The sequence below is a fragment of the Anolis sagrei genome, chromosome 3 (genome assembly GCF_037176765.1).
Source record: "Anolis sagrei isolate rAnoSag1 chromosome 3, rAnoSag1.mat, whole genome shotgun sequence".
Taxonomy (NCBI): domain Eukaryota; kingdom Metazoa; phylum Chordata; class Lepidosauria; order Squamata; family Dactyloidae; genus Anolis; species Anolis sagrei.
In genome coordinates this window covers 172,512,754-172,537,845 of record NC_090023.1, presented here as the reverse complement: position 1 = coordinate 172,537,845, position 25,092 = coordinate 172,512,754, and the positions used below count along the sequence as shown (strand labels likewise).

At 41.6% G+C, this 25,092-nt stretch overlaps 1 protein-coding gene across 1 annotated transcript in view; it reads right to left on the bottom strand.

The window, feature by feature from the left end:
• Positions 1 to 25,092, bottom strand: part of LOC132771175 (prosaposin-like) — a 110,910-nt gene that overhangs the window by 58,259 nt on the left and 27,559 nt on the right. The window contains exon 2 of the mRNA XM_067466202.1: positions 4,474 to 4,607. Within this exon, the coding sequence (XP_067322303.1) occupies positions 4,474 to 4,607 (134 nt within the window). The remainder of the gene's footprint in view (positions 1 to 4,473; positions 4,608 to 25,092) is intronic.

Genomic DNA, 25,092 nt, shown 5'->3' with positions numbered 1-25,092 from the left:
GTCAGCTCCACTGGCTGCCAGTCCAATTCTGAGAACAATTCAAAGTGCTGGTCTTGACCTGTAAAACCCTAAACAGCATATATGTCCGAACGTATCTCCTTCTACATCCCACCTCAGAGTTTAAGGTCTCCTGGGGAGGCCCTGCTCTCAGCCCCACCTCTGTCGCAAACAAGCTTGGTGGGGACACTGAACAGAGCTTTCTCGGCCGTGGCCCCCCGCCTGTGGAATTCACTACCTGGTGAAATTAGATTATCGACGTCCCTCCTTTCCTTTAGAAAGAAGTTAAAAATGTGGATGTGGGACCAGGCCTTCAGGTAATCTTGCTACCAATGACAGTGACAATGATGACAATCGCTATGGAAATGGACTATGGACATGCTTGATGGAGTCTCTAACTACAGAATTCGGGTCAGATAAGGCCACCAGGCTGTTATTGAAACAGAAACTTATTTTAGCTAATTAATGTGATTTAATGTTATAAATGTATGTAATTATTAGATTTTTATCATGTATTTTATTATGTGTACATTGGAGGCATCAAATTGTTGTCGCCTGGAAGCCACCCTGAGTTCCGTCCCCCCCAGGGGTTGAGAAGGGTGGGATACAAATATGTGAAATAAATAAATAAATAAAATAATATCATCCTAAATCAGCTCCATGTATCAAGCAGCTGCCACTTGATACTAGATCTGGAGCATAGTGTCTAGATGTAAGGAAGTAATGCTACCCCTCTATTCCGCTTTGGTTAGACCACACCTGGAATATTGTGTCCAATTCTGGGCACCACAATCCAAGAGAGATATTGACAAGCTGGAATGTGTCCAGAGGAGGGCGACTAAAATAATCAAGGATCTGGAGAACAAGCCCTATGAGGAGCGGCTTAAGGAGCTGGGCATGTTTAGCCTGAAGAAGAGAAGGTTGAGAGGAGATATGATAGCCAAGTATAAATATGTGAGAGGAAGCCACAGGGAGGAGGGAGCAAGCTTGTTTTCTGCTTCCCTGGAGACTAGGATGCAATGGAACAATGGCTTCAAACTACAAGAAAGGAGATTCCATCTGAACATTAGGAAGAACTTCCTGACTGTGAGAGCCGTTCAGCAGTGGAACTCTCTGCCCCGGAGTGTGGTGGAGGCTCCTTCTTTGGAAACTTTTAAACAGAGGCTGGATGGCCATCTGTCAGGGGTGATTTGAATCCAATATTCCTGCTTCTTGGCAGGGGGTTGGACTGGATGGCCCATGAGGTCTCTTCCAACTCTTTGATTCTATGATTCTATGATACATGGAGCTGATTTAACATTTAACACTTGAAGTTAAGAATTCATGTAGATGTGCCCAAAGTTTACTGGTCCCAAAGAAAATACTGGGAGAGCACTAAAGGCATAATTGATTTGGTTTAAATATGTATCTCTCATTTCTGATTTTCTACCTGCATCTTCATGCTGATCTCTTTTCCTAGCAGACTGAATTGTCTAGCAATTAGAAATATTCCTTCATCAGATATTTGGAGTTTAGTCATATTTAGTCAAAAGTGAAGCATAGAAAAGTGAAGGTGGTTTTAGAATGAAATCAAAAATTGGCAGTGGGTGCACAGTGTATTCAGTGTAGCTGCCACTGTCTTCAATTGCACTGCAGAACACAAGGTGCTTTTCATTGGGTTAGGCTCCAGATTAAATTACATGAATGTAAGCACTATCGACATCAATTAGGGAAGCTAGGTATGAATTATATCCTGTTTGTTTTCTCTTGGAATAAAGTTCAACTAAGGTAGCCTGGAGACAACCCAGTGGGGTGACATTATGCAAAACCTTTGATTTCATTCAAGTTAGAAATGCCATTTTCTTAATTTCTTAAAACTGCAGAGACAGAAACAAGTGTGGATCCTGGACTAGACTCAGGAGTGGAGCCCTTTGGATAAATCAGAGCAGCGTTTCCCAAACGTTTGTCTTCCAAGTGTTTTGGACATGTGCTCCCAAAATCCCTAACATTATTCAAAGAAGCTTCAACTTCTGGAAGTTGAAGTCCAAGACCTGGTCTAGAAGATAGATGAGGAATGACTGGCTCTCCAGATGTTGCTAGACCCATCATCTCAGACAGCATAATCAATGGCAAAGATATGTGGCTCTCAGGCTAATAATAGTAACAACAACAACAACAACAACAACAACAACAACAACAACAACAAATCAACCATAGCAGAGCCCCTGATGAACCAACCTGGACACAGCATTTTATTTGAGAACACAGAAATGCTGGACCACTCTCACAACCACCATGTCAGACTACACAGAGAAGCCATTGAAATACACAAGCATGTGGACAATTTCAACAGAAAGAAGGAAACCATGAATATGAACAAAATCTAGCTACCAGTATTAAAAAAACTCTAAAATTATAACAGCACAACAACAGAGAGGAAACAAACAAGGACATCTAATCACCTCTCAACAAAAGTTTGCTTCAGGCACTGTCAGACCATTATATGCTAATCAAGGTGATCAGTTGAAACATTCACACCTAGCTCCAGCAGACAGGAGTCCTTTGTCCCACCCTGGTCATTCCACAGATATATAAACCCTTTTTCCTAGTTCCAACAGACCTCACTACCTCTGAGGATGCTTGCCATAAATGCAGGCGAAACGTCAGGAGAGAATGCCTCTAGACCATGGCCATATAGCCCGAAAAAACCTACAACAATCCAGTGATTCCGGCCATGAAAGCCTTCGACAATACAATAATAATAAACTTTATTTATGCCCCGCTCCATCTCTCCCAAGGGGACTCGGTGCGGCTTACATGAGGCCATGCCCATCAGTACAATACACAATATAACACAGGAACATAATAAAACCAAAAAATAAAATACATAAAATGCAAAATAATATAATAGCAACACAACAATATAAAATCAGACATTAAAACACGAAAGATTTCGCTGGGCAGGGCCAAATTCAGGATAAAAAATTTAAAACACTGGGAGATAGGAACAATGTCAAATGTCAGGAGGAGGATCCAGGGATGAGGAAGGATTTAATTGCACGAACCATAAAATAAAGTGCTACTGAGGTCATTTAGTGCAAAGTTTTTGGTCAGGGAGTATCTTACGTTCAATCACTGAAGGCACATTGGAATAACCAGGTTTTCAGATTCCTCCTGAAGATTGCCAGTGTGGGGGCTTGCCTAATATCTCTGGGAAGTGAGTTCCAGAGCCGAGGGACCATCACAGAGAAGGCCCTCTCTCTCGTCCCCGCAAGTCGCACTTGTGATGTGGGCGGGAGTGAGAGAAGAGCCTCTCTGGAAGATTGAAGAGATCGTGTGGGTTCATAAATGGAAATGCGGTTGCAATAATAATAACATCTGGAATAATATTGATTTCCTATTCCTTGTCTTGAGATAGAAAACAGTGCAAAATGGCTGTTTTCACCTTGGTATATAGTAAAAAGTGAGCTGAAGAACAACTGCTCCAAAACACTCTGCCTTTCCAATAGGAACAAAAGGCACTTTTGAGTTGAGGGGGCTACCAGATAGCAAGCTAATAATAATAATAATAATAATAATAATAATAATAATAATAAATGTATTTTTCTACCCCGCCTTCATCTCCCCAAAGGAACTTGGAGCGACTTACATGGGGCCATGCCCAGACAACATAGAGTTAAAAACAAAACAGCCAAATATAAAACAGCTTAAAAACAACATCATTATAAACCATAAAAGCAAGCATCATAAAAACAACATAGGTACCTCTAATCTCAATTTTTGGTGGGAGGGGATCAATATGCAAATGAGTTAAAGGATAGGTTGGTCAAAAAGGTGGATAGAACAAATAGTGGAATAGGAATAGAGCAATTATAACAGGATCGTTACAGCTTAGCTTAACAATATAGTAATCAAATATAGGAACTGAGTTCGGCTCATGGCTAGGAGCCATCTATCAGGAATCGTCAATCAAAAGCATGATGAAACATCCACGGCTTCAGTTCCTTATGGAATGTGGATAAGGAGGGAACCAGCCTGATCTCTCTGGGGAGGGAGTTCCACACATGAGGGGCCATCACCGAGAATGCTCTTTCCCTCGTCCCCACCAACCGTACCTGAGACAGGGGTGGGAGCAAGAGAAGAGCATCCCCGGAAGATCTTAAGGACCGTGTGGGCTCATAGGGGAGGATACGGTCACGAAGACAGGCAGGACCTGAACTGTTTAGAGCTTTATAGATAATAACCTGCACCTTGAATTGGGATCGGAAACTTATTGGCAGCCAGTGGAGCTGTTTAAACAGGGGAGTTGGCCTTCTGACACAGTGGCAAGTGAAATGCATTCTGACCATGCTCCTCAGGGCTGTTATTTTCTAGTCATTGGCTTCTTGGATGAGCCTTGTGATCCACTGCACAGATTCAGCCCTGGATGGAAGAGCATTTTACAATGGTGGTTAGCATGGGGGAGTGTACAAAATATTGTTTGCATTATATACTTACCACGGGGTTGTGAAGCCCCATCATCTGCTGGCAATATTCTAAAGCCCCGCACTTTAGAGCTGTTGGGTAGTCTTGACACCATTTCTCTGGGCCTTCTGAACATTCTTTCTTCAATGAGAGCGGGTTGGCAGTTGCTGCCAAAAAGCAGAAAATAAACATTCAGACTCAACAGTATAAGAGAACATGGCTTTGGGCCCATTGTGAAAACAGTATCTCTGGTTTCTAAATTTCTACTTTGAAAAGAGGATGAAAGCCAGGGTGTGAGGAAACAGCAACAGCTTCAAGACTAACTGGTTTTTATTTTCACAGAAGCTTTTGGATATAAACCCGTGTATTTGGATGCAGTGCTGAGTAGTATTAAGGGCTCACATATAAAGCATAGTTATACAGTTGTAGGACTGGGACAGAATGGAATAGGCTCTGGAAAGAGGGAAATCACATCCCTTGCCTTAAAATTTCAAAGTGCTGGATGATATGATGATGTCTGGGTTCAACGTCCTCTTTCAGATTACTTTCATTATATGCGCAGAAGTTAGGGGTCTTGTATTATTTGTTTATTATTTATTTTATGTATTTGCTACATTTGTATACCGCCCTTCTCAGCTCACAGGTGACTCAAGGCGGTTCACAAGGCAACAATTCAATGCCAACAGCGTCATAAAAACATTTAGACATTTAAAAGCATTAACATAGCAATTAAGACCATAACAATTAATAAAAACAAATCATTTCATCTCCTGGATAAAAACATAATCCGATCTCATAGTCCAGTTGTTCCATAATACTATGTCTGTTACATTGCCTTTTCAAATGTCTGCTCGAACAGCTAGGTTTTGACTTTCTTTCGGAAAGTCAAAAGGGAGGGAGCCAATCTAATGTCCCTAGGAAGGGCATTCCATAGCTGAGGGGCCACCACTGAGAAGGCCCTGTCTCTCGTCCCCGCCAAATGTATTTGTCACGCAGACGGAGCCGAGAGCTGATCTTAACATCCTAGATGGTTCATAAGGGGAGATGTGCAATGTGACATCAAGCCTCTTGGAGAGAGTTTTGAATCCTGTGAAACAGAGGCTGGATCTATACCAGTGGTTCTCAACATGTGGTCCCCAGATGTTTTTGGCCTTCAACTCCCAGAAATCCTAACAGCTGGTAAACTGACTGGGAGTTGTAGGCAAAAAACATCTGGGGACCCCAGGTTGAGAACCACTGATCTATACTGTCCTATATCCCAGGATCTGATCCCTGATTATCTGCTTTGAACCAGATTATATGAGTCTACACAGCCAGATAATCTGGGAGTATATCCTGGGATATAGGACAGTGTGGATCCAGCCTGACTTTTGGTAAATAGATATATTGCTTTCACACATCATCACTAACTGACCACTGTAATGATCTGAAAAAGCTCTATTACTTTAGGCAGCCCTTTGAAAATGTAGAACAAGAGTCATAATTTGCATCTTTCTGGATCTTATTACAATCTAATTGACAAATGTATTAATATGTTTTCTACCAGAAACCTTAACACAAGAAGAAGAAGAAGAAGAAGAAGAAGAAGAAAAGAAGAAGAAGAAGAAGAAGAAGAAGAAGAAGAAGAAGAAGAAGAAGAAGAAGGGGAAGAAGAACTTTATTTTTCTACCCTGCCTCCATCTCCTCGAAGGGACTCGGGGCAGCTTACATGGGGCAAGGCCCAAAGCAAAATGCAATTAAAAGCAAAACAATTAAAACAGCATAAAACAGCATAATAAACAAGCATCAAAAACAACAGCAGACTAATTTTTGAACTGGTTAAAGGATAATTCTTGCCTTGTGATCCGCCTCAAGTCATCTGTGGGCTGAGAGGGGTGGTATACAAATGTAGCAAATAAATAAAATAAATAGTAAATAAATAATAGAAGACCCCTCACTTCCGCACATATAATGAAAGTTCAATAAGGTGGATAGAAACATACAAGGAGTATTTTTTAAGTAAGGTCCGTTGGAACATAAGTACAAAATGAAAGTTTATTTCAAAAAAGTAAATTTATTTTCAGAAAGTACATACTTCACCCTGTTTTTTGACATAGTTGCCAAGTTTGTTCAAACACTTATCATACCTCTGAACCAATTTTAAAATACCCTCTTCACGAATCCTCGCTTCAACTGAAGCCACCAAATCGTCTGTAATCAAAGAAGGGCGACCGGAGCGGTCCTCATCATGGACGTTGTCACGGCCATCTTTGAATTGTCGTACCCACTTACGCACTTTACTTTCACTCATAACAGTATCACCGTACACTTCACAAATCTGTCGATAAATTTCTGCAGCAGGCAGGTTCCTTGCTGACAAAAACCGTATCACTGAGCGAACCTCACATGCGGAGGGTGAGTTGATAGTCTTAAACATTTTTAAAGCACAGAACAGAACCGTATAGGTTAGCTACAGAGCGGAAACTGAGCACAGTTGTTCCTGAGGCATGCCTGTACACAACGCACATGCTCGTTGCGGTATGCACGCGAACTACTAGTGTCTACAACAAAACGGACTTTACTTAAAAAATACCCCTCGTATAATAGCACAGGAACTAGCATGGAAACAGAGCAATTAAACAGGATCAATTCAGCTTAACTTAATATCTAGTAATGTAATATAGGAATTCCAAATCAGGTCATGATTCAGGTCATGATACAAGTCATTTGTCATAGGAGTTGTCAGTCAAATGCACAATGAAACATCCACGCCTTTAATTCCTTACGGAATATGGGTAGGGAGGATGCCAGCCTAATCTCCCTGGGGAGGGAGTTCCAGAGACAAGGGGCCACCACCGAGAATGCCCTCTCTCTCTTGTCCCCACCAACCATGCCTGAGATTGAGGTGGGAGCGAGAGAAGAGCACCCCCGGAGGATCTTAAGGACCGTGTGGGCTCATAGGGGAGGATGCAGTCATGAACATAGGCAGGTCCTGCATCCAAAGAAGTGGTTTAATATCCAGAAAAGCTTATCCAAAAATAAAAATGAGTCAAGACTTAAAGGCCCTGATACATTTCTTGATTTTCCCCCTTTCACTTTCTTCCTTGTGTTTATGCAGCAAGAGATTAACATGGCTACTTCTTTGAAAGCTACTACAATTAATTTTGCCTTGTTTTAAATATACTGGAATTAACCATGGAACAGGAAGAAATTGGTTGCAGGACATAGACCTGCCCTCAAAACCTAATGAGATCATTCAGGAAAAACATCAGAGTGATCTGGGCCAATAGTGACGTGAGTCGAGTATGGAGCTGATAAAGACAATTGAGGGATTTAATTATACAAATCTGGCACAGCATAATTGTAATCATTTAATAGCGTATACACCATTTCTTATCACATGATATCATGACTCTCCTGTTGCAGGTGTGCATTCCATCTGTGATTGTGTCACAGCCTTTCATTAAGAAGAAAAATTAATCAGTGGCTCCCAATATTGATGCTTTTCCACTACAACCCTTTCTATTCCATAATTAATCCTATTGCAAGTCCTCATATTGTGGCATCTACATAACGTTAGTGAGTGCTATTTCCCTCCGCTCCCCTTCCCCATGTTGTGCTAGGTCAGCCAACTTCAGGTGAACAGATGGAGAAGTTATCACGGTCAGAGGTGGTCGTAGGTAATTTTCAACAGTAAGCAAACAGTATTTTGGCGCCCCCCCCCCCCCCCAATCTGTTCGTCGTGGGAGTTCTGTGTGCCATATTTGGTTCAATTCCATCATTGGTGGAGTTCAGAATGCTCTTTGATTGTAGGTGAACCATACATCCCAGTAACTACAACTCACATATGTCAAGAAATCATCTATCGGACAGATGGCAAGCTATTCAACCTCAGCAGACTGAAAGCCAAACCAGGGTTACAACAACATCTGTTATAGAACTCCAGTATGCTGATGATGTCTTCTGTGCGCATTCAGAAGAAGATCTACAAGCCACTCTAAACACCTTCGCAGAAGCATACGAGAAGCTCGGCCTGTCACTGAACATCAAAAAAACCAAGGTGCTTTTCCAGCAGACACCAGCCAATTCCTCTCCAATGCCAGCAATACAGCTTAATGGTGTAACATTAGAAAATGTTGATCATTTCCACTACCTTGGCAGCCACCTCTCCACCAAAGTCAACATCGACACTGAAATACAACACCGCCTGAGCTCTGTGAGCGCAGCATTTTTCCGAATGAAGCAGAGAGTGTTTGAGGACCGGGACATCCGTAGGGATACCAAGGTGCTTGTTTATAGAGCTATTGTCCTCCCAACCCTGCTATATGCCTGTGAGACGTGGACTATCTACAGACGTGACATGCAACTCCTGGAACGATTCCATCAGCGCTGCCTCCGGAAAATCCTGCAAATCTCTTGGGAAGACAGGCGGACAAACGTCAGTGTGCTGGAAGAAGCAAAGACCAGCATTGAAGCGATGGTCCTCCGCCATCAACTCCGCTGGACCGGCCACGTTGTCCGGATGCCCGACCACCGTCTCCCAAAGCAGTTGCTCTACTCCGAACTCAAGAATGGGAAATGGAATGTTGGTGGACAGGAAAAGAGATTTAAAGATGGGTTCAAAGCCAACCTTAAAAACTCCGGCATAGACACTGAGAACTGGGAAGCCCTGGCCCTTGACCGCTCCAGCTGGAGGTCAGCTGTGACCAGCAGTGCTAGAGAATTTGAAGAGGCACAAATGGAGGGCGAAAGGGAGAAGCGTGCCAAGAGGAAGGCACATCAATCCAACCCCGACCGAGACTGCCTTCCACCTGGAAACCAATGCCCTCACTGCGGAAGAAGATGCAGAGCAAAAATGGGGCTACACGACCACATATGGACCCACAAGAATACTGGAAGACAATCCTCCTCGGAAAACGAGGGATCGCCTAAGTAAGTAAGTAAGTTAGTATGTCAAGGTCTTTTTTCCCCCAAGAGCGCCTCAAGAGCACCCCTGGGCAAAATCAACTATACTGCAAATGCTTACTTTGCTTAATGGGTTGAGCCACCCCTGGTCACGGCACACTTGCAAATAACATCCCCATGTACTCCGTTCACTCATATATATTTTTTAAAAATATTAAAATATGGAAAGGACAAATCTTATAATGACAACCAAATCCCTGTAATTGTGCAGTTCCTCCTCTCTCCAAACAGTGTATACACTGAGAAGGTGAGGAAGCAGCAGTTAGTGATATGGTACAGAACTCCGATCATGGGGATTTTTTCCCCCTTATTAAATTTTATTGTGTTATAAGTGAAGTTTTACAGCAAAAGTCAAGGAAGATATTGCAGTGATATCAGCCCACTGAAGAACTAAAGGTAGATAAATTGCTAAATGCAAGAGAAAAAACAAGTAAAGGAACAGTGGCAAAAATATATAATTTAATGGTAGAAGATAAAGAGTTTATGATTAGAGCAATACGTAACAAATGGAATGGAGTTAAATCAATACAGACACAAGAAATAGAGGAAATAATTATGAACATGAATAAAATAAAAACAGAAAAATATAATGAATTAGAAAAAAAGATGATATGAAGATGGTATAGAACTCCTGGCGTATATGGTAAAAGGAAAGAATTCAAAGTGTTGGCATTGTAATAAAGAAAAAAGGTACTTATTCGCATATGTGGTGAGAGTGTTCAGAAATTTAAAAAATTCTGGCGAATGATACAAGGAAAAATTCAGGAGATATTCCAGATAAAAATTCAAATTAATAATGATTTGCTACTATGGGGAGTGTTGGAGAAACTAATGAGCATATAGACAGGTGGGTGGAAATTAGCCAAAACAGATAGCTCGGCCAAGGCCTTCGCCGTTCTGCCGGGCTTCGAGAGATAAGGATGAGAGGCATTCAGGGAAAACGAAACTAATTTCTGAGTGCTTGGAATGTCTTAATGAGGGGATATAAAGTTCCAACCATGGGAAATATAGTCAGATGAAGCATTGTTTTAGAATCCTGCTAAGTTCTTGCTCTTGTCTTATGGAAGCCTTGCTTGGAAGATTCATAATTAAGGATTTCTTGTTTATGGTTTAAGTCTTTGTCTCATGCTTTGGATCAATCTTTTCCTGGTTCTTCGGATTTTATTAGAGAAGTCTGGAGTTTGTTTTGAATTTTGCTGAACCTTACCTTGGAATACTTTGTTCCTGCTTATCTTCCTACCTAATTTGATTTACCTATTCTCTTAAAATGTTTTTTTACCTTGCTGCTTTTACTTATCTTCAATAAAAAAGGTTTTCCTACTCAACATGTAGTGTTTTAAAGTCAGAGGGTTATTCCTGTTCTGGAGTGCAATAGTGGAAAACAGAGAGATGAGAGAGAGGGGAGGAGTAGAGAGATGCACATGTGCACAAAGAAAGGAGGGTGACTGCAATGGCGAACCCATTTGGGATTCGCACCCATACTTTAAGAAGCTTTGATCAATATAAAACCAGGACATTTAAAAACAAACAGGATTTGAGGTCTTCCAAGGTGACTAGATACCAAATTTTTGGGAACAAATGCTGTGACTCTTATTCTGATTTAATCAGACTAGAACAAATGCCACCCTCTGGTTTTGTTCACATATAGGTCACATATAATGATAAACCATGATTTGACACAGGGATGAGGAGCCTCTAATCCTCCAGATATGTTGGATTGCGATCAGAATGAGCAATGTTATAAGAATGTGGGAGTTGTGGATTGAACTGTTGACAGCCAAAAGTCTCCGCTCCCTGATTTCGTTGTGCACTACACTTACTTTACCACCTTTTTCATTAGCAAGCATCATTCTACTAACTTGAGAGAAAGATCAATGGTAAAAATGGGCAATCCTGTATGTTGAGGGCATAGCATCCTGCTTGTGTCAGGACTCAACAACCCTATGCTTTAATCCATAATCATACCACATCAAGGCACATTGCTGACACAAATTTTCCACATGACAGAGAAATTAAATATAATAGGACTGTGATAATTCACATGGTGGTAACTGTGTCAAATAATAAGACAATTGGGACATGGGTGTGTACGCTTGAAACCTTCTAATGTCAGAAACGTATACAGTGGGTCCATGATATCTGCAAGATCATGATCCCCATATCCAACCAACTGTGAATCCAAAGTGGAGATGGCAGCAAACCTCATCTGCCAGGCATGGATTATTTGGGCTCCTCTGCCTCTAAGGCGATTGTCTGTGGTCTAATCTGTCTTGGATTGAATGAGCAGAAATACCAAAGATGCCACCTGAAGACAGAAGGTGGGGTACTCCCTGGAGGTGACGGACCCCCCAAAATGCACACCTAGCATCCAGAAGTTGCTGCCACCGGGATTGTGGCGCAGCTGGCTGAGTGTCAGTTGCATTAAGATCACTCTGACCAAAAGGTCATGAGTTCGAAGCCAGCCCAGGTTGGAGTGGGTTTCCAACCAATTGTGTAGCCTGTTGTCAACCTTTACAACCCGAAAAACAGTTGCATCTGTCAAGTAGGAAAATTAGGTACCATCTTAAAGTGTGGGGAGGCTAAATTAACTAATTTATGAGGCCATAAAAAAGACTCCAGCAAAGCACTCCAGCAAAAAAGCACACGGGGAATGCGGAAGTACTTCATCAGTGTTGCAGATGGACAATGAAAGCGACAGCTCCCCTGGCAGCCAGAAAAAGGTTAAATAGCCTGCATATGTCTGTGTATGTTGTATGTCAAAATTGGCATTGAATGTTTGCCATATATGTGTACACTGTAATCCACCCTGAGTCCCCTGCGGGGTGAGAAGGGCAGAATATAAATGCTGCAAGTAAATAAATAAAATAAATTAATTAATAGGGACACCAGCATCTGCATTTTTTGCTACCCCACAAAGTTCTGAAATCAAACACTCACAGATACCAAAAGAGTGCTATACTCTGCTCCTATCAAAGTGCTCACATGACAAAATATGAGAATAATTTATTTATATACCGCCCCTCTCAACCCGAAGGCGACTCGAGACAGTTTATAGTCGCCCCCAAACAACATAAATACAGTTTTAAACCATATGAAAGCAATAAAACAATAAAAACCGTAAAAGACAAGTCCTCAGCGTCTCATCACTAAAATCATTCTTCTGTTGCATCGTCCAATCGCTCCATGGATCTCAATTAGTCTGTTACACTGCGACTGCAAATGCCTGCTCAAATAGCAAGATTTTGACTCTTTTTCAAAATGTTAGGAGGGAGGAGGCCGATCTAATATCCCTAGGGAGGGCGTTCCATAGCCGAGGGGCTACTGCTGAGAAGGCCCTGTCTCTCGTTTCCGCCAATCGCATCTGCGAAGGGGGCGGGACCGAGAGCAGGGCCTCACCAATACACTTCAGTTTGGTTCAAACTATAATTGGATCTCTGAATTCAGCTTGATGGCATATAACAACAATGTAGTACTGTGCAAAAGGAACTGAAACTAATGAACAGATCCACCTGTTGCTAATATTTGTATTGTCATGCAGAAGTGAAAGGCAAAAGTTCGGTTCATCCCCAATTGTGCCGCTTGCATAATACCGTTACAGTGTTTAGTGTTCTGTGGCTATAAAACACTTCACTGCTTCCCCTTATGCAGATATATATATATATATATATATATATATATATATATATATAATCTGCATAAGGGGAAGCAGATCCAGGAAGTGTGTAAAGTAGCATGCAAACCTGGCACTGTTTACGTCCGTGATATGAGAAAAAATAAAAATCACTCGGTCTAGTTCACCTAGAGATGCTCTGATTTAATATTTTAAATTGTTGTAGTGATGCTCTAATTTCATTTCATAGTTTTTTCTCTTTTTTACATTTCTTCTTGTTGTTAATTTATTGCCAAGTTATTAATGGTTTTTGTGTTGTATTGATTTTATAATGCTGTTTTTATATGTTTTAATTGTATATTGTGGATTGTTATAGCATCAAATTGCTGCCAATTTGTAAGCCACCTTGTGTTGCCTTCAGGCTTAAGAAAGGTGGAATAGAAAGATTGTAAATAAATAAATCTATATAAATAAAAATGTAATGTTCATTTGTGGGATTAACATAACTCAAAAACCACTGGACGAATTGCCGCCAAATTTGGCCACAAGACACCTACTAATCCAAGGAGTGACCATCACTCAAAAAATAGATTTTGTCATTTGGGAGTTGTAGTTGCTGGGATTTATAGACTGAAAACTGAAAAGCACAGCGGAAAAACCAAAATACAAGAAATACATTGCAACGCATGCGCAAAACCACACACATTTTATCACTTGGGAGTTGTAGTTACTGGGATTTATAGTTCACCTACAATCAAAAAGCATTCTGAACTCCACCAACGATGGAATTGAACCTTGGCACACAGGACTCCCATGACCAACAGAAAACACTAGAAGGGTTTGGTGAACATTGACCTTGAGTTTTGGAGTTGTAGTTCATCTACAGAGAGGACTGTGGACTGAAATAAAGATGGATCTGGACCAAACTTGGCACGAATATTCCATATGCCCAAATATGAACACAGATGGAGTTTGGGGAAAATAGACCTTGACATTTGGGAGTTGTAGTTACTGGGATTTATAGTTCACCTACAATCAAAGAGCATGCTGAACTCCACCAACAACAAAATTGGGGCAAACTTCCCACACAGAACCCCCATACTTAAGGCCATCCAGATCAGCTCCCTTCACCAGGGCAAGAAAATGTAATCAAAGCCCTCCTGACAAAGAGCCATTCAGCCATAGATATAGATAGATATAATTCACACAGAGAGAGATATAGTATCATAGATTTGAAAGGGACCCCTAAAAAAGGACAATTATATGTTTCATGTTTCAGAGTAGGCAAACCAGACAATCTCCACATCAACACTGACAAAGAAACAGGAAGAAATACTGTTTACCCACAAGCATAAAGAAATTACATACCCGTATATTCTGGCATATAAGACGACTGGGTGTATAAGACGACCCCCAACTTTTCCAGTTAAGATATAGAGTTTTTAGGATATATTCGCTGTATAAGACTACCCCTCTTCCAACGCACACCAAATAAAAAATTTTAAAGCATCAGATTTGATTTCAATATAGTAATTTTGCTATTACTGTACCTCCTTCTCTGCCTCTCAGATCTCACACATGTACACCTACACCGCTTCACTGCAGTCGTCAGGAGCGAGATCTAAGAGGCAGAGGAGGAGGTACGGTAATAGGATACAAGGGCAGGCCAGACAGGTAAAAGAGGTGTGTTTGTCTGGGCCCAGAGCCACTCTATCTCTTTTTTCCATACCCCGGGTGCCCCAGAAGCCTGAGGCTTGCTCTGCTCTGATGAATGGATTTTCTTCTACCGTACTTGTACAGCGTCGCCCTTAATGCTTTCAAACAGTCACTGCATACAGCAGGGACACGGCCATTGCCATTTTTGAGCTTCCCCCACCATATGTGGCAACCACAGATTTTCCACTCTGATTGGAAGTTTCAGCACCCGCTCTATAAGACGACTCCTGTGTATAAGACTACCCGCATGTATAAGACTACTTCCATGTATAAGACTACTCCCGCGAATAAGACGACCCTGCGTATAAGACAACCCCTGACTTTTGAGAAGATTTTCTTGGGTTAAAAAGTAATCTTATACACCAGAATATACGGTATATTAGAAACCAACACAACCTCTGAGGATGCTTGTCATAAATGCAGGCAAAACGTCAGGAGGAATACCTGTAGAACATGGCCATATAGCCCGAAAAAACCTACAACAACCCAGTGATTCCACCATGAAAGCCTTCGACAATAAATTTCTCATTTTCAGTATGTTTATAATCGTATCAACTTAAAATTACAAAACAAATCATAATTTCATTCATATCTTTGACATTTTCATCTTAGCAAATAGGTTTAATGATTTAACACCAGGGCATTTGTGTTAACACTAACATTTCCAAGTTGCATGAGAGCGAACCTTATAAGAAGTCAAGGAACAATTTTTGGCAAAATCAAAGCCACAGTGAGCCCTTCACCCCAGAAAAACAATTGGCATCTATGTTTTAGCTTGTATTTCGCCTAGGTTTTGCAGATTGTCGTTTCTATTTCAAAAACAGTTTGCCATGCAGCTGGTTGAGAAACAGGAAACCCAAAGTCTTCTTTGGCACAAACCTAATGGTAGTGTTCTTTTGATCTTGATCTACATTCAAATGCACAGCTGCATGAAGAAGCCCACAGTCAGTATCAGAGCAGAACAGAGAATAGCTTGCTCTTTTCCTTAGAAAACAGTACACTCAAAGACACAGAATACAAAAAATAGTCTAATTCAGGGACAACATTTCCCTAATTTTTTAACAAAGAACAATGTAAGTCATATTTGAAAAAAGTAATGCTTCTGTAACACAGTTGTAAGAATACACTCATCTTTGGGATATTGGTTAGTAAGGATTCTTCCACTGATTTTGTTCATATTAAGCAGGGCTGCTCATCTTATTTGTTTGTTTGTTTGTTTACAGTATTTATATACCGCCTTTCTCACCCCTGGGGGGACTCAAAGTGATTTACACATAAATAATGGCAAAATTCAATGCCTTACATTGGACACCGATATGATGCCAATACAAAAATTTATAATAGTAAAACCACAATTAAACATAAATCATAATTAAAATAATACATCAACAATCATTAAAACAATAAAATAGTCTCATCAGTCAAATCGCCGTTCCAATCAATGTCCCTCTAAAATGCTACATACATCTACTGTCCGAAGGCCTGGTCCCAGAACCATGATTTTTTTTTTCTAAAAGCCAGGAGGGAAGGAGCGGATCTTACCTCATTTGGGAGTGTGTTCCATAGGCAGGGGGCCACAGCCAAGAAGGTCCTGTTTCTCGTTCCCACCAGACGCATTTGTGCTGTTGATGGGAGTGAGAGCAGGGCCTTCCCGGATGATCTAAGATTACGAGGTGGGACATAGGGGTGGATGCGTTCGGACAAGTAAGCTGGGCCAAAACTGTATAGAGCTTTATAGGTCAAAACCAGCACTTTGAATTGGGCTCAGAGATGGACCGGCAGCCAGTGGAGCTAGCATAGCAGGGGAGTGGTATGCTCCCTGTATGTCACCCCAATTAGTATTCTGGCTGCTGCCCATTGGACTAGCTGAAGTTTCCAAACCATCTTCAAAGGCAGCCCCACGTAGAGCCAGTTGCAGTAATCTATTTGCGAAATCTATCCTAGTAATCTATCCTAGGGGAGATTTAGAGTAGCGTAAAATTTTCAAAAGTAAATTTGGAATTCCAAAGATATAATTGCAAATATGCAATACGAATGTGTGGATGTTACACACCCATCCTTCACAGACATGCCCTGCAACCACTATATGGTGTGCTTTATTCGACACGGAAAAGGTACTTGTGTACCTATGTGTTTTCAAAATTCACACATGTTGTCTGTGGCATGGAGATCACTTCACCATGACACAATCTACCCACACTGTAGGAGTGATAGGCATGAAATGGGGGAGTACCGACACAAGGGAGTAACCCCTTGATTTTTCTTCTCTTGCTACCTCTTCCCCCATCAGTGTTCACCTATTCCAAATGACCTGTTCCTTCTAGCTATATAAGTAGGGTGTACCTGCTTGCCTGTTCCTTGTCTTTTCTATCACATTCTTCTAGAACTTCTGTAGCTATTCACATCCTGAAAGCTGTAACATATACTGAGTGTACCTGTTCTCTGTACTCTTGGCCAGGATACAGATATTGATGAACATCCATGGGTAACATGTGCCTTACTGCTAAATATGGTCCTGATCTATAATATAATAATAACAAATCTTTATTTATACCCCGCTACCATCTCCCAAAGGACTCGGTGTGGCTTATAAGAGGCCAAATACATTAGTAAAACACAACAATACAACAATAATAAAAAACTCGTAAACAAAGCAAAAAACATTAACAATAACACCGCGGCGCATTAAAACCTGTGGCAGGGACAAATGTGATACTTAAAATCTTTTAAAGAGCTGGGCATGATCAGGTGAAATAGGATAGATATTTTAGGGATAGGTGGGGCTTGCAGGCAATTCTAGATCTCTAGTAAAGTGCATTTGGGGCATATTGCTTGGAGTTTCCTTATTCTGGGAAGGCCCACTGGAACAGCCACATTTTCAAGCTCCTTCTAAAGACTGCCAACGTTGGGGCTTGCCTGATGTCCTTGGGGAGTGAGTTCCAGAGTTGAGGGGCCACCACCGAGAAGGCCCTGTCCCTCGTCCCCACCAATCGCGCTTGCGATGCAGGTGGGATCGCGAGCAGGGCCTCTCCAGATGATCGAAGAGATCGTGTGGGTTCGTATACAGAGATGCGGTCACGCAGGTAGGCGGGCCCCAAACCATTTAGAGCTTTGTAGTTAAGTACATGCACCTTGAATTGGGCCCGGAAAATGAACGGCAGCCAATGGAGCTCCTTAAATCTAGCTATTCTCTGAGAAGAACACAGCTTTCCACTTTAAAAATGACCATATATGTTGGGTCTCCAATGCCTATACATTTTGTATTTTTAAAAGAAATGACCATATATTTGGTCAGAGTAGAGAGATCAAATCCACCCCCTTCCCCTCCTTCAACACTGCCATTCTGGAGACAGCAGCAGAAGAGCACAACTATTGTGAGCCTGGACCATAACAGAGTAGAGCTGATGATGGTGAGGATGATGATCGTCGTCGTCATCATCATCATCACCACCATCAATTTATGTCCCATCTTTCCCCCAAAACTGGGATCCAAAGAAATTGCAGAGATAAAACTCTTTCATCGTGTGGTCCTCATGGCCAATTCCAATTATACAACACCTAAACATTTTTCCAGATATAAAAATACAGAGACCACTTGAGAAATGCAAAGTTCTCTGCCTTCAAAAGGGGTTATTGCAAAGTTTGACTGAAAACTATCAATTAGAATCCAGGGGAAACCTATCAATATAACCACAATCCAAGTTTATTCTTCATCTGCAAGGCAAAAGAACAAGAAATTGAAAAATTCTGTGCCAGAATCTAGGAGTAAATTGATCACAGAGCAAAATAGAAATTACTGTTAATTCCTATTAGAATGCAAATGTCAGAAACAGAGCCAAATCAAAGACTGCAGAATCTTGTTGCAAAAACAAGACCAGGAGTATATTGTAGCACAGACCATTAAAAATTATGTAAAACTAAAGAAGTACACAAAAACATCCATTGTGCCAAAATACAACCTGAAAATCAGCCCAGTGGAATTTAAAGGCCATCCAGTCCAACCCCCTTCACCAGGGCAAGAAAATGTAATCAAAGCCCTCCTGACAAAGAGCCATCCAGACATAGATATAGATAGATAGATATGATTCACACACACACACATATAGTATCATAGTTTTGAAAGGGACCTCTAAAGAAGGTCAATGATATGTTGCATGTTCCAGAGTAGGCAAACCAGACAATCTCCACATCAACACTGACACAGAAACAGCAAGAAATACTGTTTATCCACAAGCATAAAGAAATTACATACATTAGAAACCAACACTTTCTCATTACTTTATTATCCAGATCACCAGACTTGGCCACAGCAACGTGTGGCAGGGGGCGGCTAGTAATAAATACATAAATACATAAATACATAAATACATAAATACATAAATAAATAAATAAATAAATAAATAAATAACAATGGACTTGGATGAACTTCCCTTGTTACTAAACATCCCCTCTCCCATTTAAAATCCTCAGGAATATCCTTCGTGATCAGTAAGCCTACCCGTGTGTATTTAAATGCCCAAATCACCAGGAAACTTATGAAGGCTCCATGAATTTTATTGGTTTTTCCCCAAGTAATAGAGCTGGATGTTCCTAAGAAACATACAATGGTGAGAGGCAGTCTAGAGTGGGGAGCATAGAATGGACCACTTTGGATGAGTACAATGAGATGCTACGTGGGGCTACCCTTGAAGATGGCCCGGAAATTACAACTTGTCCAATGGTCGGCAGCCAGATTAATAGCAGGGGCGTCTTACAGGGCGCGGCCAACCCCCCTGTTTAAGGAGCTACCGTTCATCTTCCGGTCCCAATTCAAAGTACAGGTTCTTACCTATAAAGCTCTAAACGGTTTGGGACCTGCCTACCTTCGTGACCGTATTTATCTCCATGTACCAGCCCGAACTCTTCGATCCTCGGGGGAGGCCCTTCTTTCGCCCTTGCCCTTTTCTCAGGCTCGCCTTGTGGGCACAAGGGAGAGAGCCTTTTCCTCTGTGGCCCCCCGACTCTGGAACTCATTGCCCAGAGAGATTAGGAAAGCCCCTACTTTAGAAAACTTTAAAAAGAGTCTCAAGACTTGGCTCTGCCATTGCGTTTTCGGAGAGTAGTCACATATATATATATATATATATACTAGCTGTGCCCTGCCACGCGTTGCTGTGGCTTTTAGTAAGAGTTTTGAAGTCTGTGCCTGGCCTCTCTTCCTTCCTTCACTCGCCCTCTTTCCCTCTTTCTCTCTCTCACACTCCTTCCTTTCCCCTCTTTCTCTCTCTCTCTCTCTCTCCCTCTCTCTCTCTCTCTGGCATCCCTCCGTCCTCCCCCTTCTTTATGCTTGTGTGTAAACTTGAGTATCTTCTGTTGGTCATGGGGGTTCAGTGTGGCATGTTTGCCCCAATTCTGTCGTTGGTGGGGTTCAGGATGCTCTTTGAGTTTTGGTAAACTCTGAATCCCAGTGACTACAACTCCCAAATGTCAAGGTCTATTTCCCTCAAACTCCATCTGTGTGGATATTAGGGCGTATTGAATGCTTTGGTCCGGATCCATCATTGTTGTCTTCCAAGTCGCCCCCTCCCTTCTCCCCACCCCTTCCCTCCCTGAGTCACTCCTTCCCTCCTCCCCCCCCTCCGGAAAGACACGCCCCCTCCCTTCGCCCCACCTCTTCTCTTCCTGATTGACTCCTGGAAGGAAAGGGGTGGGGCGAAGGGAGGGGGCGTGTCTTTCCGGAGGGGGTGGGAGGAGGGAAGGAGTGACTCAGGGAGGGAAGGGGTGGGGAGAAGGGAGGGGGCGAATTTGAAGACACGCCTCCTCCCTTCTCCCCACCCCTTCCCTCCCTGAGTCACTCCTTCCCTCCTCCCACCCCCTCCGGAAAGACACGCCCCCCTCCCTTCGCCCCACCCCTTTCCTTCCAGGAGTCAATCAGGGAGGGAAGGGGTGGGGCGAAGGGAGGGGGCGTGTCTTTCCGGAGGGGGGGGAGGAGGGAAGGAGTGACTCAGGGAGGGAAGGGGTGGGGAGAAGGGAGGGGGCGAAATTGAAGACACGCCTCCTCCCTTCGCCCCACCCCTTTCCTCCGTGACTCACTCCTTCCCTCCTCCCTCCCTCTCCGGTTAGACACGCCCCCTCCCTTCACCCCACCCCTTTGTGTGTGCCACGCGGGGGGGGGTGAGGGGCGGCGCGTGCGCGCGTGGCGGGGAGTTTGCACCGCGCACGTGTGTGTGTGCCGCGCGGGGGGAGGGGGGGAGGGGCCGTGCGTGCGCGCGTGCCGGGGAGTTTGCGCCAGTCCGCATGTTCAGTTGTTTTGCGGTGTTTTTGTCGTTGTTGTGGTGTTTTTTTTTTAATTTGGAGTACATTAGTTTGTACCGAGTGGGTTGTCCTAGGGGCATGGCAATTCTGGTTCAGTTTCGTTGGGGGGTTGTGGCGTTATACGGCTCCGTACGACGCCCCTTACAGATTTATATTATAGATATATATATATATATATATATATATATATATAATGAGTTTTCTAAGGTATACATAAAACAGGGGAAGGGAAGGAGATTGGAATAAAGGGTTGGGAGAGTATTGGGGAGAGGTATGGGAGGGGAAGTGGGGAGGGAGGGTAAGGTAGAAGGAGGAAGAGGTAAAAATCAGGATCTAGAGTTAGGAAAGATAAGGGTAAAAATGGGGGGGGGGGGGGTAGGTCGGCTTCCCAATCTTCTTCTCGACATTATAATCCTCTTCTTCTATTAACTTTTTTCCTTATTCTTCTTGCGGCTTGTCTTCCCAATAACGTTTTTTTCCAGTTCAATTTCTTGAAGTATATTTAATTTTCTTTTCTCTTATTAATAACTATTTATGTTCCGATAGGGCGTTAATTCGTCCACCTCCGCTGTAATTCTTCGTAAAGTCTTCAAATTGTTTCCAGTCTGTTCTTCTTATAGGTATTCCAGTATAATCTCTCAAATAATAAGTTAATTTGTCCATGTCTTTCACGTCCCAAATTTTGTCTAACCATTTCTCTGCTGACCTTGATTCTTTCAGTTTCCATTTCCTCGCGTATACAATTCTTGCAGCTGTCGTGAGGTAAGTGAAAAGGATGTCTTGATTTGGGTCTAATTCTATGTCGTTGTCAGTAATTCCCAGCAAAAAGTATTCTGGTTTCATCTGTATTTTGGTTTTAAATATTTTCTGGGAGAGCTCTTGAATATCTTTCCAATATTTATTAGCTTTGGGACATGTCCACCACAAGTGGCAGAATGTTCCCACCTGATTGTCGCACTTCCAACATTTATTCGAAGTTTTCTTATACATTAGACTTAATTTTTGTGGAGTTATGTGCCATCTGTGCCATCTTATAGTAATTTTCTTTCAATTCCATCGCATACATATATTTCATCTTCTTATTCCACAACTGTTAATCATTTTATGTGCATGCGGCCCGCTCCCTGTCATTATATTTGGTTTCTATGTTTTGTTTATATTGTTTATATGCTTTGATGTTTTATACTTTATTGTTATGTTGTTTATTTTACTGCAATTTGTATTTTTGTACTGTAATTTGTTGTTCGGGCTTGGCCCCATGTAAACCGCTACGAGTCCCCGTTGGGGGAGATGATGGCGGGGTATAAATAAATAAAGTTTATTATAATTAAATTTATATGGAACAACAAAAAATAAGTGTGGTAAATCTAATAGACGATAAAAAGAGAGGAGGCCTGGCCCTCCCTGAGCTCCAACTATACTATGACGCTGCAGCGCTAAGCTGGCTCCGAGACTGGGCGTCGTTGGAGAAAGAGAAGATCTTAGCAATAGAGGGGTTTGATATCAACCAGGGCTGACATGCTTACTTATGGAGAGAGAGAGGTAAGAAAGAAAAACTCTTCAATAATCATCCAATAAGAGCCGCACTAATCTTCATTTGGAACAAATACAAAAACAAGCTGTATCAGAAAACTCCAATGTGGTTCTCCCCTAATGAAGCATATCACAAAAGGGAAATACCCCGGAACATTTGGCTAACATATAACCAACTCCTAAAAATCAAAGGACAAGAAATAATATCAAAATCAAGGGAAGAATTGACACAGTTAGACTCCACCATCTCATGGTTCCATTACCACCAAATAAGAGAGAACTTTAAGACAGATAAAATACTAGGTTTTGAAACTAGGAAAACCTTTTGGGATAAAATACTAATGACAGAAACAAAAATAATAAGAAAAATATATAATCAACTCTTAATATGATAAGATGGTCACAAGACATAGGACACTCCATGCCCCTGACAGATTGGGAGAAAATCTGGAACAAGAAAATTAAGCACACATATGCCACGGATCTCAAAGAGAGCTGGTACAAGATTTTCTACAGGTGGTACCTAACACCCGAGATACTAGCAAAAATTAACAAAGATAAAACGAAAAATCGATGCTGGAAATGTGGAAAGGAGAAAGGTAATTTCCTACATATGTGGTGGAGCTGTAGAAAAGTAAAAACATATTGGTCACATGTACATAAAATGATGGAAAGAATACTAAAAACAAAATTTGAACTAAACCCAGAAACATTACTATTAGGTCTGCACAATCTGAAACTAGAAAAGAACGAGGACAGGATTTTTTTCTACCTAACAGCAGCAGCTAGGATGGTCTTAGCAAAAATATGGAAAACCGAAGAGATCCCAACGATGGAACACTGGACTAGTAAAATAATGGACATAATAAGCATGGACATTCTGACACAAAGAATTTCTCGAAGTTATATGAAACCCCAAAGAACGGAATGCAGTATTAGAATTTATAAAGGATAGAAACAAAGAGATATACACAATAGAGATTTAAATTAAATCCAAGAACTAAGTAAGTAAAGAATGGGGCGAATCCCCAGAGCAAGTAATTAAAACATACGGTAAAGAGAATATACAAGAATATTTAAATGAAGAATCACAATGTATTAAATATATAAAATAACGTATGTAAAAGCAAATATGTATAATTCTCTCTGAGTGAACCTGGAAGTATCCATACCCCCACCCCTGTTCTACCCCCCTCCCCCCAGCTTCCCTACCCTCTTATCCCTCGGTGTTCTGTCCCCCTCCCCGGTGCCCAACCCTGCCTTCCCCCCCTCCCCCCTCCCCACAACTATCCTTTGTAACCCCTTTTGTATCAGTTATATGTTTTTATGTATATGTGTATGTAAAATAAAATCAATAAAAATATTTTAAAAAATAAAGTTTATTATTATTAAGTTTATTATGCTTGGCTGGTGACCGAGATAGGGGATGCTCCACATCATAACATCTTTTTATACGTTTCAGTTGTCTTGTGTAATATTATCATGAGCAAAGTAGTTACAGAACTTCCAGTCTTTTCATTTTGTGATTATGGAAAGAACAGGTGGCAGCAGGTCTACGTGGTGCGATGCAGCTATCAGATGGGGTGAGATGGGAACAGCTGTAGAGAAATCTAAAGCAGGGCAGGACCATGCAGGGAAGAATTAATAGCTTCAATACGAAGGACTTGTGTAAATCCAGTGATTTCTACAAAACCTAACAAAGCTGTTACAACAGACAAACAAGTTTGGCAACAAAAAAGAAACTAGATTACTGGTTCTACACAATGTATTCATTTCAGTGAGCAAAGTAGCTTGCACAAATTCCTCTATACCATTTCTGCTCTCCAGATAAAGTCAAATGACTTGCAAATTAATTTCCTTATGCTTCTGACTACTTATATCTCCTGTTCTGGGAAAGTTATAGATGTTACCACATCCTTCCATCCTCATACAAACAAAACAGATAGACAGGTTGGGAATACAAGTTCGGTCAGGTCTAAAAAAAAAGATCGTAGTCCTACCAGAAAAATGAATCTTGTAACTTTAATATTGTTGGGAAGTTTTAAAGACCTCTCATAATCTGGGACGCTAATACAGAGGTAGAAAAGTGTTGCCCTCTCGATGTTGTTGGACGGCAAGTTCAACAAGCCTCGCTAGAACAGCCAACAATGAGGAATGTGGTCCAACAACCTTATTAAGGAAACAACAAGTCATCACCATCCCCACCCAAAGTTGCCATTTATCTGTATCATTTACCAACACAGTGTGTATGGAAAATTTATGTTGCCAGGTGGAGTGGAGTGGAGTGGTAAAATTGACTGCAGCTTATATTGCTCAAATAATCTTTCCAAACATCAACTCTTCACCTCTGCCTGATGTTACTACATTAAAGTAATATAAAGGCATTCCAGAAGTGCATTCATGCTTAACAATTACTTTAAGACCAGCATATGGCAATTTTTAAAAAATCACTGTATTTTGAAGGTTCTTATGAGTTCATCAGATGGGCCACCGGAATCGCCACATTGTGACAAATCCAGCAGTACCCTGTGTGGGGAACCCATGCCCCGCATCTC